The following is a 16,267-nucleotide window of genomic DNA, read 5'->3' on the forward strand; positions in this document are numbered from 1 at the left end:
ACAATAATGCTTTCACAAATCATTTGGATAGGAATCAGCATTTACGTAAGAATCAAAGGCGAATGAAATAAGAACAGGCAGAAAACTCAAGCATTTGTATAATTGTAAACATGAAGTTTCGTTTAATTTGCTAAGACATATTTATTGTGTTACAGATTTTTTTCCTTTTTAGTCACCATACAGAGTTTAAACGGAAAGGGCGATCACAAATTAGACATTTTAGCAGTAGAATTGTATCAAACAGCTTACTTTTTCTGGAAGAGATATTCTTAATTCGGTTTGGATCCGAAGTTGAATTCGGATTATTGATGATTTTTGTTGTTTATGTTGCTGTTCCCGCCAGTAATCTTTTTTTAAAGAGATGTTGCGATAATCGATACAAAGTGTGAATCAGCAAAGAGCAAACAGGTGGCATACCGCATAACACCATCGATTTGTGTTAGCGTTTGCATGGAGTATGGAGCCCTTAAGGTTTTTCTCGATTCTATATAGCTGCTATAACTTTGATTTCTATTGCACGAAATTGCAAGATTAAATTAATGGCAAATGAAAGTTTTAATAATATTTTTAAATAACAACATAATCACCTAAAATATTGAAAAAGAACTTTTGCATTTCAATATCTTCACAAATATTGATAAAACATTGAATCTGGCACCACTGACGCTCACGGTCCTCGTTTGTTTTGGTGCGCCGAACGGATTTTTTTTTGCAGCCGAAAATTATTTCTATTTTCGGCTGGAGCAGGTGCAACCGGCAAAGCCAGGGCATTCTAATTCTAGAGAATGCATAAACCCGGTAGTAACAGGTATGTACAAATAGAAATCTTAAAAAAAAAACCAAACCTAATGACCCCGTTTCTCATATTTTAGGTTGTGCACCCGGGACCTCAACCTTTTTGGTTCACACAATGGAAGCGTTTCAGCTACATATGATCGGCTTTTCGGTCTTGGTAGAATTAGTTGGCCCATCATTATAGCGAATTCGTCGAAGCAGACGAAAATCCTTACGGACCACACAGGGACATAGTTGGTGCTGGCTCCGGAACCATGTACAGGACGTGCTGATCAAAATGTTCGACAGGAGGAAGCAGAATAAAAATGACCCATTGGGATAAAATTTAGGGTAATATTCGTTATATTAATTAAGTAATTTAATAAAAATAGTGAAAATGAACGCATTTCTTATTCTTATCCGAATTATTTCCAATAAACATGACGAACATTTTGCGTTTGTGTGCGTGCTCTTTTCACGAATGGTTTCTCAAACAGTCAGCATAAAGTTGGAAAACGTAAAGTAAAATTGTTACTGGACGTATCTGCGTAAAGGTTTAGATATGAGAGCTCTTCAAATAACTATAATTACTACAGTTCGTTAATCTGAATACGTTTTACACAATTGGTTCTTCAACCTTAAACGAACTGCTTATTGAACGGTTCTCCCATACAAATGTTTTAACCGTTTTTAACAATTACATAACCTAACATATATTAAACGACATATTAAAAATGCTGTGAATTTGGATTTAACGGTTCAGCCAATTAATCTCACGGTTTAAATAATCGTTTACTAAACGTTTTTTTACGCTTTATCAAATCGTCGTTTGACTTTTATAGAAATCGTTTGGTTACAATTCTCATTTATGCGGGGAGACTTGATCCCCTATTGAAGGAGACTTGATCTTTTATTCAGGAAGCCCTAATTCTTGTATAAAAATCAAACAAAACCGCAAGATAGAATGTTAATTGACTATTTTGGTCGTGTTTGTTCTCATTTCACAATTCATAGCAGACATAAGAAGAAAATTCTATAACTTGGCCTCAACGCTAATAACATTGCATACTTAAAGGCGCTATTTTTTACACTTTAGAGAAAATTAATTATTTTTGCTCTTTTCTTCAGAAAATTGTTTGATAAATATTAGTTTTTGGATATATATTATTAATTTCGTAATCAGCAATCATAACGATCAATTCAGAAGAAGAATATGACGTTTGGAAGGGGGATCAATTATACCCAAATCTAGGGGATCAATTGTACCCATAATCAACATTTTAGAAAACTTTTTCTGAAAAAAGTTGAGAGTTTTTCATTGCTTTGAAAATATGGCATTATGAAGTTCATTTTACGCTCGAACGATTGATACATTGGAACAAATATTTTTTTTCATAATTTTCCCATGTAAGGAACATTTTAAAGTGATGAAAAAAGATCTTCAAGTTAAATTTTGTGAAATTTTTTAAACAAAGTTAAATTACTCAAACAATTATTTTGTTAAAAAATTTTAAACTACAAGCATTGTTATTTTGCTCATTTTGGCACATTTTTCTAGAACATTCGATCTTTGTAAGACATTCCAGTTTCGAGATATAGCTAAGGAATCAAGTATCCCCAGGGATCAAGTATCCTCATTCTCCCCTATTGTTAATTTTTTTGTTATTATTTAGTTAATTTTTATTAATTTTTGTCAGACGTTTCTATATATTTTGATCATGGCTTTGCCATGTTAATGTCAAATTTATTAAAAGTTTTGGCATATTTTTCTCATATTTTTGTTAAATTTTTTTCACCATTGCCATATTTTCTTCAAAGTTTTGTCAGCGTTTCATAATTTTGTTTTCATAATATTGTAATTTTTTTTAATAATTTTGTTATATTTTTGTCATAGTTTTGTTAGAATTTTTGATGCAATTTTCATAATCCCTGCGGTCCTTTAACTCGCAAGGTTTTTTTACGCGGTTTTCCAGGATTAACGTGGTTTTTCGGAATTAACGTGGATTGTTTTTTTTTGTTTTTTGCGCGGTACGTATCCCCCGCTCACAGTTTTGGTTCTGCGAATTAATTTACAAAGATTTTTTCACGCGTGATTAACTTTTGCAAAACTTTTTTCCAGTGTTGAACCGCTTCGCAATTCGCGTGCACTGTGGCCGGCCTTCAAAAACGAACTTGCGAAATTCATCCAGTGAATGAATATTTCGCTTCGCACTTCGCTTCGCGCTCACTGTGTTCGTACCCTAAGGCCGATGACATAGTGAATACGATGCGATGTGATGCGGTGAATGCGATTCAATGCGGTGAACCACATTTGATGAAAATGTATGTGAATCGCTTAAACCTGACATACTCAACGCGGCGAAGCAGATGTCAATTTGTTCCGCCGCTCGAGTTCGCATAGGCTGCGTCCGTAAATTTTCCGCCAATTCGCATCGCATCGCACTCACTATGTCATCGGCCTAAGGCCGATGACATAGTGAGTGCGATGCGATGCGAACCGGCGAATGCGATTCAATGCGGTGAACCACATTTGATGAAAATGTATGTGAATCGCTTAAACCTGACATACTCAACGCGGCGAAGCATATGTCAATTTGTTCCGCCGCACGAGTTCGCGTAGGCTGCGTCCGTAAATTTCCCGCCAATTCGCATCGCATCGCACTCACTATGGCCGATGACATAGTGAGTGCGATGCGATGCGAATTGGCGGAAAATTTACGGACGCAGCCTATGCGAACTCGAGCGGCGGAACGAATTGACATCTCCTTCGCCGCGTTGAGTATGTCAGGTTTAAGCGATTCACATACATTTTCATCAAATGTGGTTCACCGCATTGGATCGCATTCACCGCATCGTATTCACTATGTCATCGGCCTAAGCGTCCATGAACTCAAATGTGCCGTCACAATTTTATTACAAGAACTAAACAACTATAATAAGGTAATCATAGGTGGAGATTTCAACAGTCATCATGAGATATGGGGATGTCAAACAACACAAGGAAAAGGTAGAGCAGTACATGAAGCTATCGTTGATTCAAATTTTGTTTTACTTAACACTGGTGAGAAAACGTATATTCCTGGAATTCTTAATCAAAACTTTAGTGCTATTGATCTCTCATTATGTACAGCAAACTTGTACAGTAACACCAAATGGTCAACACAACAAAAATCCTTTGGAGGAAGTGGTCACCTATTTGTGATAATTTCTGTGAATTTGCAATGGAGAAGAAAAGCTAAAACTTATTTTGATAGAAAAATGATAGGAGAACAAATTGCCAAAATAAAACATTGGGAATTTGAAGACCTACAAGAACTCTCTGGAAAAGCTAAAAATATAATAAAAAATAATAAAAAAAATAAGTGACCATAATGCAAAGTATTATTGGAGTACAGAACTAACTAAACTATATACAGAAAAACAAAATGCACTAAAAAACTATCACACCTCTTGCAACAGCAATAACCTAATTCAATGGAAAAAAGCTTCCGCCAAATTCCAAAAGGCTAAACTAGTTCACATTAGAGAGAAAATACAAGAACTGTCATCATCAATATATCCTCTTAATATGAAACAAAATTGGAAACTTGTTAGAGGATTAAAAGAATCACCGGTTAAAAATATAAAGGTCAATTGCATAAAAGAACATAGTCAGCTAGCTAACGAGTTTCTATTATTAAATTTTGGAGAAAGTAGAAGAGAAACAATAGCACCTCCACATGAAAGGACAAGAAATATCATAATAGATACAGCTAAATGGAAATCCACTATAAATAAAAAACCCAAAAGATCATCTCCAGGAACAGATCATCTAACATATGACATGCTTCGAATGTTAGATTGGAAAAGTACGGCGAAAATTATTGAAATTCTAAATGAAATCTGGAGAAAGGGTAGCCTACCAGACCACTTGAAAGAGATTAAGATAATACCAATACTCAAGCCAGACAAACCACCAGAAGAAGTAACATCTTTCAGGCCGATAGCATTACTCTCTACCATAACAAAAACCCTTAACACCGCGGTACTAGAAGATATCAACAGAACTTTATATTCATCAAAACTACTACCTGATACTTCTTTCGGGTTTAGGAAAAGTACACAGTAAACGAAAATTACCGAGTTCGGTAATTTTTTTACCGAAATCCTAACATGTGTAACTCGGTAAACCGTTCGGTAATTTTTTCATGACAGAGAAGTGACAGCTGTCAAATATTACAGATCTTTTTCGGTAAAAAATACCGAAACTCGGCTGATCATTTCTAAGATCAACTGTCAAAATTTTGACAGTTGTCAACGTGACAGCTCGTTATATAACCGAACAACCGGTATTGTTGAACCGAAATGCCTGTAATTATTACCGAAAGGCCGGTAATTATTGCCCGAAAAACTATAAACGCTCGGTAATATATACCAAAAAAACCATTAGAGTTTACAGAAACACCTGTAATTATTATCGAAATACCTAAAAATATTACCGAAAAATCTGTAAATATTACCGAAATACCGTAATGTTTTTACCAGAAAACTGTAAAAATTCGGTCATATTTACCGAACAACCGGTAGGTTTTACCGAAATACCTGTAATTATTACCGTAATATCTGTAATTATTACCGAAATACCGGTTAGTTTTACCGAACAATCGGTAGTTTTAATTTTACAGTCTTTGGTAAAAATTGCCAAAAACTGTAATGCTGTAGTTTCTGGTATAATATTACCGACGAAATAACAGTTTCGGTAGCAATTTACCGATAATGTTGGTAATGTCGGTAATAATTAAAGGTATGTTCATTATTATCGACATAACCAACATTATCGGTAAATTGTTACCGACAACCGTTATTTCATCGGTTATATTCTACCAGAAACTACAGAATTACAGTTTTTGGTAATTTTTGCCGAAAACTGTAAAATTTTCGGTCTTATTATTATTGTAGAGCTCAGGGCACGTCCGAAGTAATTTTTTCCGCTGAGGCGCCTCCTGTAATCGAATGATCATCGTTATTCGGCTATCCAGGATTTTGTTAAATAAAAAACATCAAGTTTTATTTCCTCTGGTACAATTATTAACTTCACGAAATTGCATTCCGCGACCGGAGAGACTCCGAAAATTTACTCGGTATACGTATTATTTTAAATTTAGATTTTCCTCAAAAGTTTTCTCAGTGCAATGCTAAATTTAAAAATAATTATCCCAGATAGCAATTGTTCTACTAGACCGCCTTCTATGACAGTTAACTGTCTTTGTATTTGTAAGCGTTACCTCATCATCTGAAATCTGTCACACATACTACTACTCCTAATGTTGTTCATTTGTGTGATATGCAATCAAGATGAACCATTCTCCTATGCAACATTGAATGTTCATCTGGTTCATGTTTTTTCCTGCAAACGCTGCTGAAAATTTTAGTTCTTCGCAAGCATGGCTGCCGAACGCTACAACTGGAGCCTTCTCGGATTTCTCATAAATCAGGTTAGTAAATCAATCTTATTAATCAGCTAGTATTAACTTTCCTGTTTGTAACCTTTTTGTCTTTTCGTCATGCACAGGATTTCATCACAAAAGCCCTTCCTATCCTCCCTCCCAATGAGGAACGCCTGGATGATTCGCAGCGCACCGGATTTTGCATTCATCGACTTCCCAGGGCGCTCGGGATGCCTTACGGATTGGACTATTGAGAAGCGGAGGATCTACGGAGTCCCCATCCATTGGAAGAGTACGCAACGGAGGCCGTGGAAGTGCAAAATTTCGTCGGAATTACCGGTGCTACAAGTGCAGTCGTCGGAAAAGCTCTACCCACCGATCGATTGTTAGTTGTGTTATTGTGTTATGAGTGAAAAGTTGATTATTATGGTGAAAATAAACGAAAATCTTCAAATTTAAGGAATCTCATTTTTATTTCTTTTGTCTGAAAGTTGCATAGGCGGCAATACAGGTTTTGCGTTCACACACACATGTACACGTGGTCGTCGTTCACATACACATGCACACACTAAGATTGCTTTTATCCCGCTCGGGACCATGATTTTCCGTATCACAGGAAAGCTGCTCAATTCAAACGAAATTCGAAGGGGAAATCACCCGAATCTCGGAAAGCTTCATCTCTTCTGAAATCCGAGACAAACTTGCTACGAGAGCACAGGAGCTTAAAGTGTCCCGGTGAGTTCAGGACAGTGTTCGCCTGAATCACGGGACACCCCATTCTTGTCAAATTTTCTCTCGCTTGCTCTTCTCTACAGAAAAAAAACAACTGTTTTTTTCTCTCTTTTCCACTTAAGCACAAAATTTAAAACCGCCAAACGATTCAACTTGTTATTTTTTGCGGTTACCGTTCGTTTGTTGCAGACGTGTGAGAAAACAAAGTTTTTTTGTCCTCTTCTACCATGTGGGTGCAAACGGCAAGAAGGTTTTCTATGGGGTTTTTTTTCAATCAAAGTGTTAAGTGTTGGGACAAGGAAGCAAATCAACGATTTTCACCTCCAAAGCCGCAGATCGTCGAAAAGCATTTGGGAAAAATGCTAATCGCCCCTCCATTCTTCCGTCGCTTGAAACTCTCCAGGCCGGCAAAGTTGTTACCGGTACGTTTGGTTGACGGAGCTAGCTCATTTCAAATACATAAGATGTATGATCCGTACGGAAAACGGTAAACGTAAGTAATTTCAACACCGCTCCTTCGTGCAAGTGCCCTTTATTCCGCAGCGGCATCTTCAACGGATCAACAATGCAGCCGGTCGGTCCGAAAGCAAGAAAAAACGAGTGTAGTGTTTTTAAAATAAAATAGTGTTGTGTGTCAAAATATTGTACATGTATGTAAATTTTAAATAAATTAATTGGTTTATGTTTGATGAAAATGTATGTTATTTCATTTCAAAAGAAAGTCTTGAAAATTGATTAGTAAGCAGAAAAAAAGCAAACCACTACAGATCTCCTGCAAATCTCGAAAGTAGCCTGTCATGAGCTCACAGGAGAATTACAAAACTCCCTGCAATTCACAGGAGAAAATCGTTTCGACGCTACAGGTTAATTTGACAGATATTTTCCTGAGCTGTTTTTCTGTCCCGAGATTGTCCTGTAATTTCAGCTGTTGAAAATACAGGACAAAATCGTCCCGACCACAGGAGAAAAGATTAAGTGTGCACACATGCAAAATGGTCATTTTGAAACGGGAAAATTCATCCCAAGTAGAATCGGCTGGGCCATTTTCGACTTGGCTGGCTGCAGAAGTTCTAGTAGAATTCTACTAGAATTGCTACTAGAATTCTAGTAGCCCTAGTAGAATAATTATTAAGCGGGATAGTGAGTGCGATGCGATGCGAATTGGCGGAAAATTTACGGACGCAGCCTACGCGAACTCGAGCGGCGGAACAAATTGACATCTGCTTCGCCGCGTTGAGTATGTCAGGTTTAAGCGATTCCCATACATTTTCATCAAATGTGGTTCACCGCATTGAATCGCATTCACCGCATCGCATCGCATCGTATTCACTATGGCCGATGACATAGTGAGTGCGATGCGATGCGAATTAGCGGAAAAATTACGGACGCAGCCTACGCGAACTCAAGCGGCGGAACAAATTGACATCTGCTTCGCCGCGTTGAGTATGTCAGGTTTAAGCGATTCACATACATTTTCATCAAATGTGGTTCACCGCATTGAACCGCATTCACCGCATCGCATCGCATCGTATTCACTATGTCATCGGCCTATGTCATCGGCCTTCTACGTTTCTAAGTGCATCAAATTGATTGATAGTTGGAATGTTTAATAACTCTCTCGCCTCTTGGTACGTCACATTTCGTCTCGCCATAATCGCTAGTGTTTCCGATTCCTTCTTGCGCTGGGGACAGGACCGGTCCGTGGTAATGTGGCCCTCTTTTTTACAGTGAAAGCAATATGATATCTTTGGACATGGCTCGTGTCCATCATTCGCTTCGTCAGTGCAGTTATTACATCTAAGTACGGAACTTTGGCAGTTTTTGGATAGATGGTTGTACCTAAGACACTTAAAACATATAATAGGACGTGGTATGAATGGTTCGACTCGATTTATCACAGAAAACAATCTTACATACCTTGGCAACATATTACTTCTGAACACGATACCTACTCGGTTGGTTGGGATCCTTTCCTCGTTATATCTCCTTGTCATTCTAAACACTGATTCCACTTTGACATCACAAATCACATTTTCAAAAATTTCATTCGGATTCAGTTCTAAAGGAATATCGGAAATAACTCCCGTTACAGTAACAAACTTTTTGGGGATGTACGATTTGTATCCTTTTATGAGTAAACTCTGACAGTCAGCTAATCTGTTGGCATCCTTCATGTTCCCAACATAAACGGTAGCTTTATTACGTCCGGTCTTTTTTATGTCATCGATACATTTGTCGAAGCCTAATTGATTCAATAGAATTCCAATTTGAAGCCTATTTATATATTTTCTTCTTTTTAGGTCTGTGTTCTCTACAATGACTCTGTATGGTCTACTATCTGTTTCGCAGTAATTGAATTTCTGGTATATTTTTCTCATCGGTTCTATTTCTGGTTCGTTTTGACTTACTTGATTGGGTTGATTATGTTGATCATTCATGTTTTTAATGATATCTACCATCTCTTGGTCGTCCGGAGTATGAACTGGTTTGAGGTTATCATTTTTATTTGTAGCCGCTGCCCCCTCGGGGGCAGCTTAGTTTATGCTCATTCCACTCAATACACACTATATTTTAACAGCACGGTAATAAATTAAAGACGAACAAGTTGGTAGTACGGATCAAAATAGGTTAATTTTAAAATAAATAGCACAATCACAGCTTAATCCTACTAAAATTGGCAACACACGTTTATTCGGTTTAAAATCGCTGAGTCAAGTCTCCCAGTGAGTGCGATGCGATGCGAATTGGCGGAAAATTTACAGACGCAGCCTATGCGAACTCGAGCGGCGGAACAAATTGACATCTCCTTCACCGCATTGAGTATGGCCGATGACATAGTGAGTGCGATGCGATGCGAAACGGCGAATGCGATTCAATGCGGCGAACCACATTTGATGAAAATGTATGTGAATCGCTTAAACCTGACCTGACTCAACGCGGCGAAGCAGATGTCAATTTGTTCCGCCACTCGAGTTCGCATTGGCCGCGTTCGCCAATTCGCATCGCATCGCTCTTACTATGTCATCGGCCTATGTCAGGTTTAAGCGATTCACATACACGCTCGGCCATGTTGAACCATTAATGTTTGAATAATAACCATAATGGCAGTTTTGTGGATCAAGTCGTTTTATGAGTTTTCACTGAAAACTCATAAAATGGGATTTAACGGAGAACTTGCATTATGGTTATTTTTCAAACATGCTCTCGCAGACAATAATGGTTGAAAAACAACCTTTTTTTCAGAAAAAAAGGGAACCAGATTCAATCTTTAAGGAGGCTAACAAAAGTTTTTCAATTAAATTTGAATCTAAACGCAAAATCTGAGTTACCAAATTTATTAGTTACTTCGTAGTATTACGTATTAGTATAAGAAACATTATTTATTCCTGTAATACATGATTAAGATCCAAAATTAAGATCCAGTCGAATGGAGTCTTTCGTATCCGGCTCGCTCTGAGATCCCTACTAGGAAAAGTTTCGACGAAAATGTGCATCGGTGATTTTCACTACAGAAATTCAGACTTCCTGTGCACCATGCAGGCCGATCCGGAAACCGGCAACCCATCAAAGCTCGCTTCGTACTCGCCTCTACGTTGTAAATTTTCTGGAACAGCTCTTCCCAATGTATTATGCTACGTTACTGCCGATTCATGGAAAAGATCCAAGTTTAATAAAGCTGACGCCTATCAGCTTTATCGAGACGGATTATCTGGAATTTAGAACGGGGTTTTATTTTGAGACCAAAACTGATTAACTGGCAATTACCTAAGCACTTGCACAAATTTCCTGTAATACACCTCTAAGCGCATAATGTCAAGGATCCGACAGTCTAATTTTCGTTTGTGGTGCTCTCCGTTGCCATCGGTATATTGATCGGAACCCTGTAGATAGATCCCTCCTCGATTTGACTCCTGCTGGGCTGTAGGTGTAGACCAAACATTGAAAAGTTCCCAACGTTTTTGATGAGCCTTGCGGAGCAGCTTTTTTCCACTGCTGGGCGAACCAATGTTTTAGCAGCCAGTGTTTATTTTGTTCTCGGGGATTATTTCCTGTTACCACACGGTTTGTATTGCGATTTGAATGAGAATGTTTGACCTAGATGTTTGAAACGGATATTAGAGGTTATGATATCAGCATTAATTTTATTCCATACCGGTATTACATTTGCTCCGCCGGATCTGAAGGCTTCTCAGACTTACTCCTCAATTCCTCGATTTTGAACTTGTTCGGAATCAGATATAAAAGAAGGAAAATAGTAAAGCCCGAATATTTTAGCTCTTAAATTTACAAAACATTATCGAAAAGTTTAGAAAACAACAACACAGAATCTTTTTCCCTTTCGAGTTCAACCGTTTACTGCGATTTCGATTGGAACTCAAGAAATGGGTAAAATTCAACAATTGATTATGGATGAAAAATAAAAATTTCAGAAGTTCTTCAAGAAAAACCATAAAACGGTTCAAAAAAAGGCAGAAATGGTTAGAAAAAAATGAGCTTGTACATTTTCATCAAATGTGGTTCACCGCATTGAATCGCATTCACCGCATCGCATCGCATCGTATTCACTATGTCATCGGCCTAAGGCCGATGACATAGTGAGTGCGATGCGATGCGAATTGGCGGAAAATTTACGGACGCAGCCTACGCGAACTCGTGCGGCGGAACAAATTGACATGTGCTTCGCCGCGTTGAGTATGTCAGGTTTAAGCGATTCACATACATTTTCACCAAATGTGGTTCACCGCATTGAATCGCATTCACCGCATCGCATCGCATCGTATTCACTATGTCATCGGCCTAACGCTATAGGTAATCGTCCAAATTCAATTTCACCATTTATGTATGTTTTACGTTAATCGTTAACACCAAACAATCACTCTACCTGATACAGTCACTTTCTACGAAGAAGTAAATGTTTGATTTTAATAATTGTTTTTGTAAGGTTTGACGTAATAGTTACATTAACAGCCAAGCAACCAGAATTCCCTTAAAAAGGTTCCATAGAAGCTTAATCAGCTCTCGTTTGTGTCTGAAGAGAATGCTAATCAGCCCAAAATTTAAGTTCTTAAAGCTACTTTCAAGTTCGTTTAGGTGGCTGTAGAGAACGCTATTCAGCTTCTAAGAGAATGTCAAGAAACTTCTACGCGCCGAAAAAAAAATCCGAGTGACAGATTGCTCTGACAACCACATGTCAGATTGCTAGGTTGCCGGTCTATCATGGTCTATCTCATTGATTTTTATTATATTGTTTTGATTACAAAAGCTGCTTACACGCCTAGAGAATTGAACCGCTGCTCTCTAGGTTGCAATGAAACTCATCAGCCTCTCGACCAATCCATCAATAGCTAATTGCCACTGTAATGATTAGTATTTAAACTTAATGTCATTTGAGATGATTGAGTGGGTTGGTCAATAGAAGGTACCTTATTTCGTTCAAAGGACTTTCAGTACACAATATGAATCAAAACAAAAATTCGCATCATCAAAATTTATTCGAATATCTTATTTAACATTTATAAGAAAAATTCGAAAAAATCTTGAATTCCATTTGTAAATATCAGTACAGATATAAACAAAACAAATACCATGACAAAAAATTGACAGACATTTTTGACATGTCGCTTAGAATTCAAATAGGTTCTTTAAAACACCTTCAAGTATCTTAATGGTGCGCCTTAGAATGTTACGCGAACGTTATCGACCTTCTTGAAAAACATTTATGACATGTCGCTTAGAATTCCGATATAGGTTCTTTAAAACACCTTCAAGTATCTTAATGGTGCGCTTTAGAATGTTACGCGAACGTTATCGACCTTCTTGAAAAACATTTTTGACATGTCGCTTAGATTTCCCATATAGGTTCTTTAAAACACCTTCAAGTATCATAATGGTGCGTTTTGGAATGTTACGCGAACGTTATCGACCTTCTTGAAAGAAGTTCCATTGAAAGCGCCTAGAAGTTCTGTTATCGATAGTTTAACCTTTCAAAGGGCGATGGAAGTTCCTGAGTAACTTTTACGCGACAAGAGTCACCTGAAGTTCCCGTAAAACATTTTTTCAGCCAAATGTGAACTTCGGAGTTCCATCTTTAAGTAAAAACGCGACTTTTGGTTGCTTGGGTAATCATCAATCCAAGGTGGGTATATATTCAGGAGGTGTTCCCGAATAACGAATTCCCGATTCAGCCATTTTGGCTATGTAGGCTATGCAACTATGCGGAACTCATGAAGTTTGTTTACCAACAAACCACAGAAAAGCTGAGCAAAAAATAAACAAACTCATTGAGAGCCCCGCTCACTCCTCGCCTACTTACTGTGAAAGTCGGAGAACCTAGTGTATCTAAGAACCTTGCATCAATCTAGGAAACCGTTGATGTATCGTAGAAACCGTTAGATGTAGTTTTTTGGTATGCGGGACGACTTCTACCGCACAGCACAGGAATAATTGCAGGAAGAGTTAGCACAGCGACAATCCGACCGCCGACTGAATCCAAACATCCAGAGCACTTGGCGAAAATGAAATGGCGAAAACTAAACAAAAACATGCTCTCTGTCTGACACACACGCTGCATGTGTGTTAGTGTGGTAGAAATGAATCCTGCTTTCGAGCTGGATCGGTTTCGACTAGTTTCGATCAATTTCAACTTGCTCCGTTGAACAACGACCAGACCTGTTTCGACCAAAACATGAGCCCCTTGAACAACGAACACTTGACAGAAACTAGTCGAAACCAATCGCTACTTACGATTGAACGCAGCTACTATACACGGTAAACAAAGTTACTCTGTTCTGTATTAAAATCCATACAGATTCGAGAAAAGTGTCTCCACTTAGTTTTATGTTTGGGCGCTTTACACAGAGCGTGAGCAAAAAGCTTTTACACATTCGAAAGCTTTCAGCCAGTTAGTCAATTCTGTATATTTTGACATGGGGATGCCCATGCATTTTCAAGATTTCTTCAAAAAAGTGAAAGTTGAGGAAATTTCTCAAAAAAAAAACATTTTTATTTTCCGTAGCAACAAAATCTTTATTTTCAATTAAACATACCGGTCATTCAAATGGAGGATTGATGGTTGTCAAATTCAATGACAAAAAGGATACGGATTCCTAGACGACCACTTCCGGTACTGGTTCACGTCTTCGTGCAAGCCAATCTCGAGGGAGCGAGGAGGGAATCGAGGCTGTAAGCAAAATTTATGTCAATCTTTTATAATTATTTTGCAATGTGAAAAACTATTTATGTACAGTGAAAAACTAGGATTTTAAAAATAAAATGTTTGGAAATTAATTTCAGCGCTACAGTTATATTAGAAAATGAAGAAGACATTGGAGAAATCTTCGTCAGATTCGAATCTTTAATTTTTTCTGACCTTAAAATGAAAATTGGCCACTAAAGTTTTTCGAGATACCATTTTGAACAGTTTGACGATCTCACCTGAATAGCTCGGCTGTTCCCTCAACTTTACAGAATCAAGTTTAGTGGTCGAAACCAGCTCAAAAGGCTTCTTTCCATTTTTCCTCATTGTTTTGTCATGGTTTTTATAGGAAAAAATAAAGCACTGATGTACCTTGCTTCGGAAGTGCCATGATGAGTAAGTAGCTGGAAATGTTGTTATGAATGTTATCGTTTCTAAATTCAGCTCATCTTCGGAAGCATTTTTTCGCAACGTTTCAAGACGATTATCCCAGCAATGACCCGAAACAAAAAATTTCATTAAAATCACATTTTTAATAGGCTAACCAAGCAGCTAACCCTGAGCGGGAATAGACTTCTCATGTCAATTTTAGTTCAAAATCCGGGGATGCCAGGCACAGAACAATTTCCGGTTCAACTGGAGGCAGGAGTTCCGTGATTTTTGCGTTTTATTTTTGAAGTGGTTGGACATTCCTGAAAATAAATGAAGTTGATAATAAATCGAATAGGAAAACTAAGACACAATGGACTTACTCATTTTGGCGGAACCAATTGATATACTTCCGGCGGAAGTTTCACGAGTCATAATTTTTTGTTCCAGCTCGTTTCTCAGCTTTTTTTTCGGTATCCGTACCTGCACCTTGTCTTCTCCTTCCTTTTCTTGCGAGCGCGCATTCTCGGCATTGGTTTTCTTCTGCAAGAATCCCCAATGTACTTGATCGGATTTCATCGGATCACGGGCGTTTGCCTCCCTTAAAATCAAACAATTACGTAAAAAAATCAAGTTAAATGGAGAAAAACGTACCTTTTACGAGTTTTAATGTTGATTCAAACGCAAAAATAGCGAAAAATTAAAACTTTCATAACAAACGCAGTCAAATCTAATATCTTTTTATGCTTTGACATCTCCTTTCAAAGCTTTCCAACAACAACAAACTTTTTATACAGAGCTGAATAATCGAGTTTTAGTTTACTTCTGCATATTGTCGTCCCAAAACTACCCAAAACTGAATTCGGGATATACAAATTTTGAGCAACAATCCATTAGTTATTATGAATGTGTAATCGCAATTCATTTTATGAATAACTCAATTTTTCCGTGTACAAACATTTTTCACGCGAACTCAAACGATTGCTGCACGCTCTTTTATTTAAACTCAAAATTAAGTAGTTTTGGTTCAAAACATCACTTCGATGGCTTGCCTCAACTTTGAGTTTGACTGGGCAATAGCAAAACTAAGTTCTGATAGGCATACTCAATACTAAGTTCGGCAGCCGAACTCGAATTTATCCTTTTTTTTCGAGGGTAGCTGATTTTCAAGGAATTAAAGGATGATTAAAATTTGTTGTACCCGGATGTTGCTGTTCCGGTACATTGCATTGCAATTACAGAGCGGTGGAAAGTTTTGACATTCCCGGTCAAAGAAAACTTCCGGATGTTACTTCCCACGGGAAGTAAACTACATCCGGAAGTTTCCGGATATTCCAAGCCGCTCACCATATGATGACAATGACGGACAGAATTTTACGCTGACACGGTGAACATGCATTTCATTATGAAGTTCCTTCATAGTCTTCCGGTAATTGTTCAAAAAACAAGTCGGCAAACCCAAATTAAAAAAAAATCGGAAGAATATTTACGAGCACATAATGATGATTTTCATATTTTTGTCAAAGATAAAGTTGTATGATAAATTAAATCAGCAGAAAATTTTATTGAAAACATTATTATTTTATCAAATTGGAAAAAATACTAATTTTGTTAGCAATTGAATTAAAACTCAGCATGAAAAGTGCCAGAAAAAAAATTTACATTCATGATAAAACCCTGTATTCTAATTTTGTATTTGATTCAAAAAATCTGTGGAAATGTTCTCTGATGTTATACCAAACGTTGACAAATTCAGTCTTTTCACTTGGTA

General features: G+C 37.5%; 1 protein-coding gene and 1 long non-coding RNA gene across 8 annotated transcripts; both read right to left on the reverse strand.

Moving 5' to 3' along the window:
- Positions 1-7,943: 7,943 nt before the first annotated feature.
- LOC129739074 (uncharacterized) lies at positions 7,944-11,397 on the reverse strand. Of its 5 annotated transcripts, none has more exons than XM_055730457.1 (3): positions 11,095-11,397; positions 10,698-11,027; positions 7,944-10,641 (listed from the first exon to the last, which is right to left on the reverse strand). In XM_055730457.1, exon 3 carries the CDS (start codon positions 9,389-9,391, stop codon positions 8,486-8,488), a length of 906 nt encoding a protein of 301 aa, XP_055586432.1. In that variant the 5' UTR covers positions 9,392-10,641; positions 10,698-11,027; positions 11,095-11,397; the 3' UTR covers positions 7,944-8,485. The 5 variants fall into 5 exon arrangements, with proteins under 5 accessions (XP_055586432.1, XP_055586433.1, XP_055586429.1 ...); XM_055730458.1 differs by having other exon boundaries at positions 7,944-10,572; positions 11,086-11,397; XM_055730454.1 differs by having other exon boundaries at positions 11,086-11,397.
- Positions 11,398-11,913: 516 nt separating this feature from the next.
- On the reverse strand, positions 11,914-15,866 carry LOC129738656 (uncharacterized). Of its 3 annotated transcripts, XR_008735587.1 has the most exons (4): positions 15,151-15,866; positions 14,880-15,097; positions 14,367-14,819; positions 11,914-14,112 (listed from the first exon to the last, which is right to left on the reverse strand). It is a non-coding gene; the product is annotated as an uncharacterized LOC129738656 (long non-coding RNA). The 3 variants fall into 3 exon arrangements; XR_008735588.1 differs by having other exon boundaries at positions 14,500-14,819; positions 14,880-15,866; XR_008735586.1 differs by having other exon boundaries at positions 14,880-15,866.
- Between the last annotated feature and the right edge of the window lie 401 nt (positions 15,867-16,267).

This window comes from Uranotaenia lowii, chromosome 1 (genome assembly GCF_029784155.1).
Source record: "Uranotaenia lowii strain MFRU-FL chromosome 1, ASM2978415v1, whole genome shotgun sequence".
Taxonomy (NCBI): domain Eukaryota; kingdom Metazoa; phylum Arthropoda; class Insecta; order Diptera; family Culicidae; genus Uranotaenia; species Uranotaenia lowii.